Below are 15,692 nucleotides of genomic sequence, written 5' to 3'. Positions count from 1 at the left end.
GGTCGATATCAGCACCAGTCTCATTCAGTTTAAGATCAGGAGACAGGCATTTAACCGAGCACCGATAGACTGGCAGTCAGCAAACGACCTTAAGTTTAGCTAGTCAGCGTTAACTTAGTAACAATTAATTGTGCCTGCAGTGGCTTTGGCAAACCACTGAGTGGCAAACAATTAAAGGATAGCGTTTAGGCAACTGCAGCGTATGTAGTTTAAAGGTGGTTACAGTAGTATAGCTCTGTATTGCGTCAGGTTGATCAAGACTCGCGGTAAGAGCTTGTATGCTAGCTGTAAGTAGCATACCGAGGTGATTGGATAACTCCAAAGTGCATTTGTTATGGGGAATGTTTTTACTAATTAATGACGTGTCTTTTTTAGATTGAAAATGATTAGATTTGCATCCGTAAGACGCATAATTTCAGAGGTAAGATTTAGAAAAAAAAATAGACTGTCGGTCAGTACATACAGATGCACTGTTTGTCAGCATTACATAACAATAAATAATGATTTTTACGCACTTCTGTGATTGTGATGTTTTCAGGTTCCAGTATGGAGATGTCTTCATCAGATAACCAAAGCACCACCCAGAATAACCTCCGCTGACAGATCGTTGAGCATCAAGCCCGTGAGCTGGCCTGCCTCACGTCTTTGTCACGGGGATTCACGAAGCACCTCAGAGAGGGCCGACAGCAAAGGGGGGTTCAGTTTGAGGGCCCTCAGCCAGTCTCCCAAACCAGCTCTATATCTCGGTTTCTCTGGCCTCATCCCTTTCCTGTCTGCCCCTCTCCTGATGGCTGCCTCACACTCTTTCTACCCTGAACTGGCATACGCTCAAGTGGTCTATGGAGCCTCTATAGTCTCCTTCCTTGGAGGTGCCCGCTGGGGGTTTGCCATTCCTGCTGGTAGTCCTGCACAGCCTGACTGGAAGAACTTGGGGAACAGTGTTGTGCCTTCACTTCTGGCTTGGCTGGCACTGGTCTGTAAGGACAATATCGCAGAGGGAGCCCTGGTAGTTATTATGGGACTGGGTCTTTCTCTGCACTACGACCTGATCCTGCTACCTGGCTATCCCTCCTGGTTCAAAGCCATGCGAACTATCCTCACTCTGGTCGCTACTTTCTCATTAGTGGCTACCCTGACAATTAAACAATTCTACCCGGAGAAGAAGCTCAACAAAATTCAGAACTGATTTCAGATAATTCATACTGTGAGCCACATGGACTTATAAAAAAATGCCAAATTAAGTGCAGATCTCTAGACAGTCTGGATTGTTCATAGCAACACCAACTCACAGCGGTTATTTTTATATAGTTATTATATTTAAATGTACAGCAAGACAGACTGAAATGAATGAAACATTCATGAGAAAACATTTGTAAGATCACATTCTTTGCTGTGAAAAGTACAGATAAAAGGTTTCTCAATAAAATGTATTTGAATATAGAAATTTGAGGCAATGGACAAACACTGAAATTATTTGCATACCTTTCATTTGTTGTGTAAATCCAAACAAGACAAGTTAAAGCCACAACTGAAAGAAAACACAGACACTGGTTTTTAGAAGTTTGTAATCTACTTTTCTCATTCGAGTATAGCTCCATTATTAACTGTTCCCAAACATCTTCACCCATCTCTCCCACAGCTTTTTTAATTACTTCAATCAAGCCACTGTATTAATTATGTAAAAGTGTTATGCTTTGGCACATCAAAACCTTTAAGGCCTATATGAATCACAAGTTAGTTTTCCTCAAGATTGACATTTAACGTAAATGTTCAGTTCAAATTCATGAGTGCTGAGTTTTAGTAGCATAGCTCTCGTGTTGGGAGTGTGCCACATCAGTGACAAACACTGATGCTTTGCAGTAGCAGACGTCAGCCAAACGGATGATTCCAGAACCTAACAAGAAGAACGCAAGAGTTTATGACAATAGATGCCCTGTATTGAGCAGCACATTTTTCCTTTAATGGGGAACCATGATATCTTAGTGTCAGTGTTGCAGTTTTCTTGTTTGTATAGTGCAGAAAATCCTCGTTGACAAACATTTACGCTCAGGATTTGTACATGTACAAACTCAGTGTGATGTTTATGGGATAGGGTCCTTCATACTGCAGTTTTCCAAACAGTAGAGCAACTTTACAGATACAGTTTTTAGGAACAGACTGCAATCATACTACTCTGATCTGTCACAACAGACGTAACACACCTTCATACCATCACTTAGTACATCAGGGAGACGTAAACTATCCCACACTTTCTCGGAGCAACTATCAGGTTAATCTTAAAGAAGAGGGAATGTAGGCTAATTTTAAACCCAGCATGCTCACAACTCTTATTAAGTTTATTCAGTCTGAAGGCAACCAATAAAAGATGTCATTACTGTTGCGTATCATTTAACATTCTGTTGTTTGCAAAAGGATAACGGTACATGAAAGGAAATGCTGTCGCTGGGCAACAGCTCCACCCAACTAGCAACCATGACGAGCTCCAACATCCGAAGAGGAAACATGATAACTTACCATAAAGAAGGTAAACACATTCCTAAACATGTGCATTGTCTTATAGTTATGTTGTGTATCTCAACATCAGAAAGTTGAAATGTGAATTCAATGTAAACTGTAGTAATTTCAGGTGCCACTGATGATGTGAAATGATAGAACTCTTCTTTTTCTTCTTTTTTCTTTCTAAAGTGTTAATAGGTACAGAGAGTCATAATTAGAATATCATATATACAAAAATAATCCAGTGAAAACTACCAATAACTGCACTGATGTGAAAACAGTGATGTGCTTTTCAAGTTTACAGTTATTTACAGAAAATCACTTTTGGAACTTTGTCCCATTATAAACTTGGCTCAAGTGGTCTTATAAAATAGCAAAGCACTCAACCCAAATATTTTCTGTAGGAAAAATAAAGAGAAAACAAACAAACTGTTTTCATGTCTCATCCACGAAGAGTTTAGTCACCATAGGACTCTTACACTTGAGAAGAAAAACTCTCTGGTCCTCCACTGTGAAAAATTTCCACAGGCATGGATTTGCCTTTTAAATACACATAAGAGAAAAAAAGTGTTGCCACTCTGATTGTAAAATTGTTCAGTAATTTGAAATTAGAGATACAAACCAGTCATGTAACAGAGTAAGCTGAAGCAATTTTGGCAGTTTTCCAGTTTTAAATTTTCTGTCATATTCTTATGGTCAATAAATGTCAACTGTACTGGACAAATGGAAAAAAGCAAAAAAAAAAAAAGTCAAACCCACATATAAATAACATATTTGATAATGTGAAAGCCGATACAGAAACACACTTCAGTGTTTCTTTAAGTGCAGCTTTTCGTCTGTTTATGCATTTTTGGGATGAATGGGTGCCGATATGGAAGTTCACAATTTGAATATTCCAGGTCATCAGAGCACAGCCAGTCCACCATCACAGCGGCTGGTAATCATGTTGCCGACTTCAGTCCAGGTATCCAGATGAGGGTCATAGATTTCCACCGAGTCCACCGTCACAGGGGCAGAGAAATCTCTGCTGGCGGCCCTGCCCCCGACAGCGTAAAGCAGCCCATTCACTGCTGACACTGACACACCTGCACGAGCTGTAGACATCGGGGCCACTTCAACCCATTTCTCCTGCAGGCAGATCAGTACAAAGGTGAGGAGACTGTTGAGACACAGGTATTACTATAAACTGACTGCAAATTCAGTTGCCACTGCAGAGTGTTTAGTGGCCCCTGACAGGAACGTTTCCCCGAGTTACCTCTTCTGGGCAGTACTTCTCCACTGTCTCCAAAGCACCCAGTGCTTCATTCCAGCCGCCGACCGCGTAGATGCAGTTATTGAGGCATGCAACGCCCACATAGGCTCGACGTGTGACCATGACGGGCAGGGCACTCCATCGACGGGATATGGGGTCATACACCTCAGCTGAGCGTAGCTCCATCCCTTCATCACTGATTCCTCCAATCACATAAATAAACCCTGCAAAGAGTTCACAGCTGCTTCACTGAGCGTCCAACTGTTGATGCCAAGAGATAAACTCCAGTAAAATCACAACAAAATGGGGTTCAGTAGTTGTAACTGCGTGTTAAGTCATAAAAACACAGGGTGGGAACACACCTTGTAGCTCACAGCAGCCAAAGTAGTAACGGGGAACTGCCATGCTGCCAATGACCTCCCACTTGTTCTCCTCTGGGTCGTATCGTTCCATGGTCTTCCCAATCTCAGAGCCAATCCAACCACCTAAACAAGCACAGCACAATATATATAATCATTACAGTATGTTTTTTTTTTGTCAAGATGTTTGCCAAGATGCTGGTTAAAAACTGTTGATCAACCCACATGTTTATTATCATTTCTGACTGAACTTGTTTAACTTGATTTTTGTTCTCCAGATTGTTTGTTGTGATATTGATTCTGTCACCCAATCCAGCTGCATCATTAGTTGTAATAGTATTTCATTCTTTTACAATCCCCAAACTTTAAATGTCTATTTACATGTCCACATTTTGGGTTATTTTAAAAAGGTGATTAATTCAGAAATTAATTCAAATTAATTCAGCTTAAGCCTTTTCACAAAATCAACATATTTCAATTTTTCTTGGTGTATGACAGTGTTTTAAACCTCTTATTTTTCAGTATAGTTTGCAGTAATAAACTTAAATCAGTAAAAGAAATATACATTTTTAGTGTATTCTGTCAGATTTTTTAATATCATATTTTTAGTTACATGGCTTCTATGTTCTCTCACTGTGGTTAAAGAAGCAGTCCAGCAATTTAGTTTTGCACTTTCATAAAATTGAGGGACAGGACAAGATGAGACATGAGACAGACAAGAAAAATTAATAAAAAAATTACAGCAGCAGAGGCTGAGATATCCTGACTTTTAATCCCTGGTAGGGGCCAAAGTAATTATATAAATCAAAGACATCTTTTGTTAAACCTTCCCTAAATAGTGTACATGTAGTCTTAAGTCTTTCAGGTCCACAATTTCCCTTAGTGCAAACGTTTCTGTTATAAATTTGTAGTGGACATTATTCAACTGTTTTCACAAGCTGAGTTGTGCCAACCATGACTGGCAAACTCATCCTCAAGAGTGAAATCAGTGTAGTGGCTGTGTACTGTTTGTAGATCATACAGTAAACACGGTGCTAGTATTACTGTGGTATTTACCAAGTGCATACAGAGCTCCGTGGCAGGGACAGACACCAACTCCACAGCGAGGAAAGTTTAGAGACGCTACAGCGGCCCACTGCTTGGTCACCGGGTCATATCTCTCTGTGCAGTCAAAAATCATTGAATCTTTCTCCCCTGGAGGGGAAAAATAATTCCTTATCAGACTTAAGATTGCTGAGGTTCTTTTACTTGTGGACAAAAACACAAGAAGGACTCAGCAGTCTCACCTCCCACCACATAGATCATGCCCTCCAGTACTGCGACTCCCAGCCCGCTGCGAGCCTGGTGCAGGGATGACACAGTGGTCCAATACTGGTTAAAGGTGTCAAAGCGCTCCACACAGCTCAACGCCCGACTGTCACTCCAGCGGCCGCCCTGCAGCCGAGTGTAGCCTCCTGCCACGAGAAAACAAAAAAAAGGTCAGAGATTTAACAATGGCATGGAACTTCTCAGGCACCACTGCTATTTAAATGGAGTTCACTCAACAAAATTCATGAGGTTGTAATTCTGTGCTGAAAAAAAGACAATCTGAAACAGAACCTATGGCATAGAGGTATTTCCTGGCTTTTCTTCTGGGTCTCATCTTGGCTGGTTGTAGCTGACTGAACATTTTATTTTCTTTGGGAGACTTTGTGACTTCAGTGTATTCCTTTAGCAGAGTCTGCAGTGCCACCCGCAGGCTGAAGTCTGTAATACCTTTTTTGAAAAATTCAAGATGTGTACAGCATGTCATCTCAGGAACTTCACAACATTATTGTGAGTATAAATTATCGTGTAGAAAAATAGAAAATGACAGTGATAAATTGTATGTTTTCCTTACCCTCTATGTACTTGAACAGTCTCTGTGGGGACAACAACGGAAAGCGGACTGGTTCCAGCACCTCCACTATATGTTTTTTCCTCTTTGCAACATCTTGGAGAACCCAGTCCATGGCTGCAGTGAATACCTGGTACTCATCCTCAATTCTCAACTCTTCACTTCTCAGCAGCCTCACCAGCTGATCCTTCAATAGGCCCCTGAACTCATCTGTGACACACACCTAAAGGGATGAAGTTGATAGAGGCAATCTGTAAGTATCAAACTTGAAAATCACAGTGTGACTGCAGTGTAAATGGTAAAAATACCATTCTGATAAAATGCTGGTGGTGTTGGCCTGAGAAGATGGAAAATATTCCATGTACACCCAACTTTAACAAAGCAGGGGAACACAGAACTGAGTATTGACAGAGAAATAAATAGACATACAGTGTCTGTACATGCTTCATACCTCCAGAAAGTGAACATGGATGTAGTTCTCAGTGAACTCCAACATGTCCATACAGGCAATCTGCTCTAGGAACTGAAAAATGCCCACACAGTTGGATGGGTCCATGTGGCCCTTGAGAAACTCTCCACAGATAGACACCACCTCATTCAGCTGCAGCATGTCTGCTGCCACCATCAGCTCCTGAACATTCTCCACTGTCACACTGATCATGCCTGATAGACAGCAGTGCACATTTCAATTTAGAAAATGTTACAGAATTATACAGATTTGTTGAACATGATGATAAGAAGGAATAAGGCTTTATGCAGACCTGTGTATATGAAGTCCAACAAAACCTCAAAGACTTCAGTCTCAACTCCAAGGATCTGCACCTCCTCTTTATCAGCCTCCCTCATCCCCCCAGAGAACAGAGCGGAGAAGTATGGACTGCTAGCAGCAAGCACCAGTCGGTGGACCCTGAAGACCCGGCCGCCAACTTTCAGCCCCACGTCACAAAAGTCGGTGCGGAGCCGCATCTTGTTCATCTGGGCCAGGATGAGTCTGGCGTAGCGGTCTGAGGCCAGCAGAGCCTGATCGGACGCAATGGCAGCATCACCACCACAAGTGGATGTTGACACAGAGGTGGAGGACATGGCAGCGGGGGCAGGTCTGTGTTAACATGGAGGCCAGTATTCCCAAAGCCTCCCCACTAGTGAGTCTCGGTATAAAACAGGCCTGAAAGACACGAGCTGATTGCATGAACACCAAAACACACAGAGTCACTGACCCACTTCACTGTTGTGTAATAACAACGCAGAACCGAGGCAAAGTGGGCAGTATTATAAGCGATAACCGTATAAAAAACGTCTTTTCTGACGGTGTCATGGTGTAACACATTGGTGCAGTCATGAATAAGTTCCTGTCCGTCACCCTGTTACTATATTGGCTAACGTTACAAAAAAATTACAATTAAAAACACCAGCCGTCTGTGCTAGCTAGGCAAGCTAGCCAACAGGCAGCTCGCAAGGGTGGATTCAACCATCATGTTCATCATTTAAATACTTAATCGAAATCAGACAATTTAACTGTTCGGCCAAACCTCAGAGTGTCAGCTCACTGACAATTAAGGACTTCTGTTGAAAAGAAATGTCAAAACTTTGCTTCTTTTTTATTTACTCACCCATAAGTTTATTGATGAGGATGCAGGAGGCAACTTCCGTTGCCCTGCAGAGTGTCAATCTTTTTTCTGGCTCGACTGCACTGGTCTGGCAGACCAATCAGTCATCACTAACCAATCCCCGATAATCTTGCGTTTTCTGTAAATATGTGTCGTCACCCTCACTCTCTCACATGAAACGGAACTTCAAATTACACGAAGCTATAGCATATTTAATTTTGTTGCATATATTTTGTATATTTGTGTTGTATATATTTTGGTTGTTCTGTTTAGTCAAGAATCTACACTAGCTTTCTTATAACGTACAACGCCAGATGGCAGTGTTGTCTTTTAACGAGCAGCCAAAGAAATGGAAGCCCCTGACAACAAGCCACAGAAACATACCACGTAAATTACCAAAGTAATCTTAGCATATAAGCCCCCAGCAGAACGAGCATTTTCAATGGAGTTATCTTCCACTGTGTTGGCTGCAACTTCTTCCATTGGAGACTAGACCAAGCCTGCAGCTTAGTCTACTCTTAGGCTGTGGCAATGGGGAGTCCAGTTTGTTTTAATCAGTAGCTTGACATCAAATTAGTTTAAATATTATGTTGGAAACCTGCTATTACATACAAAACTCTAGCACTGCCTGGGCTCATTAGACCTGCCTGGCCTATTGAACGGAGGTATAAAAAACATCTGTGACAGTTACAGGAAAAAGTCCTGTAACTGTCACTTGACTTGTATTTCCTGCTATTTCAATGTGTCACCCAGATTTAGACAACCAATGGGTAATAGACAGTATGTGGTTGCACCAGTGTGGGCCAATTAAAATTCAAAAGTAGATATGTGCCAATCTGGCTACCCTTTTACCACACAGTTGGCTGGGTTTCCTTCTTGTTGGGTTGTATTGTTAAATTTCCAGTGTGTCCCGTTCCCCCAAAGGGCATCATCATCTCGCTGAACAACTAGCTTAGTGGATACAACTTAAATGGGCTCTTGTAAACAAATATAAGGTAAAGCTCATGCCCTAAACTGAAAAGACGTGACTCCCGTCACTTTAATGTCTTCTTTACAGACCAAGCTCAAAATAATTTTGTAATTTGCTTCCAGCATAAATTCCCTCTATGAGTAAACCTGAACTCATATTTTAACCTGTAATGTCATATCTTCCTATTTAAATGCTGATCAGAGAGTGTTAGTGTGCCTATTTGTGTCTACTTGAGAACTAAAAAAAAGTAAAAACTCATTCATTCATTTTTCTCAATAGCAGCATGATCACTGTCACTTTCCACACAAGCCTGAGTTACATGTCCATCACTTTGTGTATTTTTAGCAGTCGTGAGTTATCAGTGCTGCTTAGTGATTCAAGAGCCTCACTGAAGTATGACAACAGCCTTTTTTAGTCAATGGATGATAGATGTTGTTCAGGGACGCACTTGTTTGACATGATAATATGACCATCAGAAGCTGAATTGATTGAAATAAGTGATTAAAAAAAAAAACCCATTTGTTGGTGGTTGTTCATATCTATTGTATTCATTACTTAAAGTAGAAATCATGTCTTTGCCAAATCCTTTAAATTAATCGTAATGACGGAAATGTCATGCATCATTCATAATGTTTAGGCTTTATGTGTTTGATTTGTAGTACGAATGTGTCTCTTTTTCCTTGCCTTTTGTTCTTTATGCTGCTGCCCGGGCAGGTGTCTCTTGTGAAACAGGTTTTAATAAGTAGGTGAGGTGCTAAAATGAAATTGAATGGAGTGACACAGACTTCTTTTGGCAAACATGGTTCTGTTACAGTGTGATTATGCTTTTTTCGTGAGGCATGGCTGTAGTCCCTGACTTCTCTCCTATAGGCAATGTTTTTGCTTGTTGTGAACATGATTATTATGTTCACTGCTCATCATATCTCTCCATTGTGGTGATAGGATGCAACATGTTTGCCCTGCTTCCAGAATCTCCCATACAGTGAGAGAAAAAGTAAATGTGAGGGTCATCCTATGGAAAGTGGTCACTATAATTACCGTTCCGTTGTAAGTGCAGGGTATGTATGACTTTTTCATCAGGGCTTTGTCTCCTGGCTAGACATTGCTTTCACCAGGAAAGAAAAACATCATGAGATGAAAATGACAGCTTATGGGTTCTTATGGGAGTAGGTAGAGTTCAGAGTTTTCTGAGTCCTTGTGATTGGTTTTAAAACATACCAGATAAAGCAAAACAAGTAATTTCAGCACTCTGTGGTAAGAATTTTATTACTGTTTCCATAATATTTCCCATGTTGAAATTCCTGTTGTATGATGACAGTATTCTTTTGTGTGTTAAGTTTATTATTTTTTTCTAATCATAAGTACATTGTAGATGCAAAGGTATATTGTGTACATGTCTGTGCTATGTTGTCAGACAAGGCTCCTGTCCTCACCTGACTCATGGACAGCGAAACTCTTTCTTATCTTGGCTGAGTTCATTGCCTGCAGAGACAGTATTATGCTTTCAGACTAAGCTGGGTTCTGATTTGACCTCTGAAGCTTCTCTGCCATCTGCACTAGAGCCAGTGTCTGTTAGGCCTGTACAACAACCACACTGATTCACTTGCTGTTTTTTGTTCTTTTTTTTTTTTTCAATCTATTTGAGATCTGAAGTCCCATAATGAGATTGTCCTGAGTCCTTGAGAGATTCTGAGGTCTTTCATTTAATGCAGCTGAAATCAGTAGTGAGGGCTTTTCTCCCTTGAGATGTAGGAGTACAGTGTAATATGTATGTCACAGGTTGAATTTGGAGGAAATCACGTAAAGTTATAATTTTACAGTCGAGTCCTGCTCTACCTGGTTCAAGGAGGTGGGATCATCTTCCATTCCTGCCTAAGCTGGTATCGGCAAATCTGATTTGGGTGAGGATCTGGACCAGCATTTCTCCTGAACAGTTTGTCAGCGAGCAATTGTCTGTTATCCTCTTTTAGGAGCCAGCTCAGTGTCACTTCTCATCTCAGTGGGATCTGAGCTCCTTACCCCAGAGGTTACTGAGATAATAAAAGATAAAATAAAAACAAATTTACAACCCAATCCCTAAAAGTTAAGACATTGTGCAAAAGTTAAAAATTGTGAAAAACGAACTGTGTTTACCGATAACAGTTATACTAGGTGTTCCCAATCCCATGTAGCAATTTATATCCTTTATACAATCAGGTGTTTCACAAAGTAGTGGCCCTGTCCTTATTTGTGAACAAATTAGTCTGAGGAAGCTCATTCACACCCAGTTATGATATCTGATGATATATCACCTGTTCTTAGCATCATACAAAGTTTCCCAGTCTTTGTTTGCCCCTGCTCCACTTTGAAATGTGTTGCCGGAATCACGTTCAGAATAAGCATATTTACAAAAATCAGCCAAAGGAGTTGATAAGGTAAAACATCAATATATTGTCTCAGATACGCAAATTCTTATTTTTACCAATGTTTGCACAATGTCCTAACATTTTTTGGAATTGGGGTTGTAGGTTTGGAAGCATCCAATGAACTTGTATGAGATGATGCCATATGGGTGCAATTCTACATTTTATCAACAATTTTTTTTAAGTAATTGTTTTGTTAAATTTCAATTTTATTTTAGTCCACACAAAATACAAGTTTAAATCTCAATTCAGTTCACTTGTGGCTTAACAGTAAGTAAGGAGATCTTCTTCTTCTTATCATTATTATTATTATTATTATTTTTATTATTAATAATAATAATTTTGCACATCATTTTCATTGTACAACTTGCTGGATGTACATCGTTTGGGACAAGTCCCCCATGCTTGGAAACTATTTTACATGCTCAGTGTGAATGATAAAATCTATATTCATACATATGCACATGTGTAGAAATATATATACAGTAAACAGATAGCTTGTGCTTGTGTACTGGAGAGTATTTAAACAATATGTGGAGCTGGTATAGTTAATGAGTTCAGCCCCTAGCCGACACGGTGCTTGGCAGGCAACAGTGTATCTTACCCTCAGCCTGTAAACCAGCCATAATGTGAGCCAGTAAAAAAAAAGAGAGGAAGAAAAATCCCTCTCTTATCGATTCTGCCTTCAACATAGCAACTGCTTGCTGATTGGCCTATACGCGGCAACTTCTCGACCTCTCATTGGTTGGTCGGGTAGCGTGGAAACGTTGGAAACGGACGGAGACAGACGGGAGACGAGACGCGATTGGCTGCAGCTAAACTGAAAGCGAAAACCTCTTTTTCTGAAAGCCTGCGAGACAGTTGATGGTGTGTATATTTTAGGCGTGACTCCAAAGGTAATTCGTCCTGCTGCACCGCCCTCCAGCCACGACTTATTTAAATTGAGAACTATAAAGCAAAATGACTGTGAATTTAAACGGACAAGCTCTGCTACTGAGATATACCAGTACGGAAAGAGAAAGGGAGGAAAGTAGAGGTGGACGGTGTGTGTATAAGCAAGAAAAATACACGGAGTCTGTGTTATTTTCCATATCTGTAAGTCACATTCAGGGAGCTAATGAAAATATGACTGAGAAGTGTAAACTAAACCACTGTCAAAGAAAATAACTTTTGGGCTAAGGCAGGTGGGAGGGTATTTCACGTTAAAGAAAATAAAACAAAGGCCAAACCTGACCTTTCCAGCATTCATTTCTATACCCTCTCTTGCACAGGAGTCGTGAAAAATATTTGAGTACTCCATCCTGTCCACCCTCTTGTGTGTCTACCGCCACACACTTGGTCTTCCCACTCTCTCCTTTCGGACATTCATGCAGCAGCCTGAGTGTGACTCAGCGCTGGTACAGTCTGTCCTATCTATCTATCTCCCCTGCATCTGGTCCATCCCTAGCAGAGCACGCATGCCGACTAATTCACCAGCTCTCTGTGCCGACACAGGTAATAGGAAGTAATCCGTGGCCTGGAACTGAGGCTCTCTGCCAGTACATCCCCACCCTCTGGAACTCATTAATCCCTACCTAACACAGACCTTATGTGATGGTTGAAACAAGGCCACCTGTTGCTCCAGTCATGCAGGGTTAATGTTAGTGTCACCTAGGGTCAGTATAATCATCAGCGGTGGCCACTGTATCCTAAGAGTTTCTTTAAAGGTGGTGTCAGAGCAGAACATTTGGAACTAATTGTGTATCAGATAACGTGATACTGACGATGTGATGAACTTCTAGAGACAACACTGAAGCTGGCTGGTACCAGTTTATGCAGCTGATCTGTGTTGCTTTCACAGGAGCTTGATAGAGTTATAGTGAAGGATGTCTGATAGACTGTTTTCTAGTGAGTCAAAAGCAGCCAAAAGGAGTATGGAAAGGGCCCGCACATATCCTGCTATTGTCTTTATCGCTTCCTTTCACTTCCATCTGTCCACAGTGTGTCCTCCAGTGCCCTCTCTGCCTCCTATCTCTGCTGACCTAAAGATAAGCTCATCGGATGACAAAGGCTCCACCAGAGACAGATGGTATATTTTAGATAACTAGTTATCTCACGTTCTATACTTGTTGTTGTTGTGACATGTTTTTCTCATGTCATATAAATTCTAACATTACTTAGAAAAATAGAAAAAATGACTCATAAGTGAATGATAAAATAAAAAAAAAAACCAAAAGATTGTGAAAGCAATAGACTGGGAAAAAAAACGCATTGGGTTGTGGAAGTTGACAAAACCCTCATCAGTTTATTGTCTTTCAGCAAGAAAAAGGTCAGGATCTCACATTGCTTAGCTTCACCCAAGGAGTTTCCTCAATCCCCCAGTGGAGTTATATTTTCATAAGAGGTCTAACCACTCTCCTTCCATAAACCAACCTCAGAAATACATTTTGCAGTTTCCCTGTACAGAGTATCTATTGTCCTCAAACTTGAAAAATGTGCCAAGTTCAACATGGATTCCTTTCCTCTTAAGCTATGTAGGCGGCATGTCATGAAAAACATTCATAGCTCGAGCAATGCCACAGTTCAAGTAACGGAGGCAGGATACTTCCAGACCTCTGGCAGTTCACACAAACATCGGAGGCCACATCATACCGACACCAGCAAAGAGAGTGCATTTTTGTGGCAAATGCCAACCTCTCAGAACAGCATTGCCTTCACCACCACCACCACCACCATCATCATCATCATCCTTGTCGTCACACATTGCAACAATAGAAATACTGTTGGATTGCACTTTCTTCAAGCTTTCACCTTGTGGCATGTTTATAGAAAAAATATATATAGAATACAAAAAGCTTATACTTCTTTGAGTAACAGAATATAACATACAGTACTTCAGATTATGTTTTGATCAGCACATCAGCAGGTTTACATAATTTGCCCTCCCCTTGCCCAAATGCAATTACCGGACTTAACAGGGATGTAGTTTTGCTCACTATTAAGTGCTTTGGTCAATGGGTTTAACATTGAGTATGCTCATACAATAGTATTCTACAGGATGTTAATGCTACATAATGATCCACTGTATATAATTATGTGTTGAGAAAGGGGCAAATTGTCAAAGATGCACCACGACTTTTCACGTATTCACACATGGCATTCACCCAAAAGAATAAAAGGGTTTGGTCCACCACCCTGATATGAGAGAAACAGCCAGTTTACAGAACCATTTCCCGTCACGAATACATAGCGTAGTAGCATCCTAATGAGTTACACTTGTGCCCCATTCCAAAGTATGCAATAGGACATTCTGAGCAAAAATTATCCCTTGACAGCACATGAATTATATTTGGTAGAGAAATTAAAGCATAATTTAAAATGAGCAAACAAAAATCTTTTGTGTGCTCGACACATTTATTACCACATTTCCTATTATCTACTTAAGTGCTCAATGATTTCACTGAGTTTTACTAATGTCCCTGCTAATAATTGCATACTAGCTCAGTGCCTCTTCTGCTCTGTACACACATTTATCTGTGCCCTTGCTGAACTTGACAGTGTTTATAATGTGCGACAATGCCAGTCAATCGGGAAACTGAATTTGGTCATTTCTGATTTTCTGTTTTGTCTCCAATATGTTTAAAAGCAGTAGTAGTGGTATTGGTAACTAGGGCGGGGGGGGGGGGGAAGCGCTAGAAGAATTGTAAAAAGCTCCTAAGCTCCACACAGAATTCTCACCTCTATCCAACAAAATCTAACAATTTTATTAGATTTTTATTTATACAGTAAATAGGAGTGAGAGAGGGCAAATGAGCAAAACAAAGTAAAAGAGGTTATCACTCTGTGCTCCTGTAGGGAGAAGCAAACAGGTATTTAAATTGAGGGCATGAGATTTACCTATTTAATAGAATTTATGTGCACTGCATAAAATTTTTTCTGTACTCAAAATAAACCATCACATGCTCAGGAATGAGGATCAAATATAACTCCACAGTAACATTTCTAACCGATTGGTCTTTTGTTGTTGTTTTTGTTTTTTTTTGGTTGTTTTTTTGTAGAACGGATTAAATTTCAACGAGGGAAATGGACATCTCTAGCAACATCAACTCCGGTTGTAAAAGTCAAATGAAGGTGCAGCACTTGATGTCAGTGAGCAATTTTCTTGTTGTCGGCATCCCTACCGAACAGCCATCCATTAGTGATGCGCGGATCGGCTCCGACGCCATCTGAATTCGTATGGATGCATAAATCATCCACCAGAACCCCCCCCCCACCCCACATACTATTTTCTCTAATTTAGAGGCTCACACCCACATGGTCATTTCACTGTATTTCACTATATCTTTATCTTTACTGGTCCCTGTGGACTACATTACCATGTGATTTCTTTAACATGTGATGTACTGATGAGAGTGTTTTAATAATTTAATCATTAGAGAGACTGCTTTCAGTATGTTAATCATTTCTAATGTCACCCCATAAAATATTGTGGGACAGAGGAAACTCCACTGAGGAAAACAGAATTAAACCTTTAGCTTCTGAAATCAAATTTTTTTTTTTTAGACTGCTCAGCTCAGAATTTATCAGGAGAATGGCTGTTTTACCCCCCCAAAATTTCACATTTCAGAGAAATTAATCAATATTTTCCTCATTAATGATGTATTATTTCATCTACCCACAACCCATCCACTGTTTATCAGAATGTTAATTTTTATGACCCAGGCCGTCCAGTCTGTGGTGCCCGCAGATAT

At 40.5% G+C, this 15,692-nt stretch overlaps 2 protein-coding genes across 3 annotated transcripts; one reads left to right on the top strand and one right to left on the bottom strand.

Annotated features, from left to right (window-relative positions):
- Window positions 1-9: 9 nt before the first annotated feature.
- Window positions 10-1,444, top strand: LOC124068958 (transmembrane protein 69-like). 2 transcript variants are annotated; one of them, XM_046407572.1, is made up of 3 exons: window positions 10-266; window positions 376-421; window positions 539-1,444. In XM_046407572.1, exons 2-3 carry the CDS (start codon window positions 383-385, stop codon window positions 1,184-1,186), a joined length of 687 nt encoding a protein of 228 aa, XP_046263528.1. In that variant the 5' UTR covers window positions 10-266; window positions 376-382; the 3' UTR covers window positions 1,187-1,444. The 2 variants fall into 2 exon arrangements, with proteins under 2 accessions (XP_046263528.1, XP_046263530.1); XM_046407574.1 differs by having other exon boundaries at window positions 10-287.
- An 857-nt stretch (window positions 1,445-2,301) lies between these two features.
- LOC124068955 (intracisternal A particle-promoted polypeptide) lies at window positions 2,302-8,495 on the bottom strand. Its single transcript, XM_046407565.1, has 10 exons — window positions 7,594-8,495; window positions 6,745-7,148; window positions 6,435-6,646; window positions 5,987-6,206; window positions 5,707-5,862; window positions 5,394-5,561; window positions 5,164-5,301; window positions 4,111-4,233; window positions 3,752-3,972; window positions 2,302-3,624 (listed from the first exon to the last, which is right to left on the bottom strand). The coding sequence occupies exons 2-10, from the start codon at window positions 7,064-7,066 to the stop codon at window positions 3,400-3,402; spliced, it is 1,785 nt and encodes a 594-aa protein (XP_046263521.1). The 5' UTR covers window positions 7,067-7,148; window positions 7,594-8,495; the 3' UTR covers window positions 2,302-3,399.
- Window positions 8,496-15,692: the final 7,197 nt, after the last annotated feature.

The sequence above is a fragment of the Scatophagus argus genome, chromosome 13, assembly GCF_020382885.2.
Source record: "Scatophagus argus isolate fScaArg1 chromosome 13, fScaArg1.pri, whole genome shotgun sequence".
Taxonomy (NCBI): domain Eukaryota; kingdom Metazoa; phylum Chordata; class Actinopteri; family Scatophagidae; genus Scatophagus; species Scatophagus argus.
Note: the sequence above shows the minus strand (reverse complement) of the source record. Positions and strands in the feature narration are given on the sequence as shown.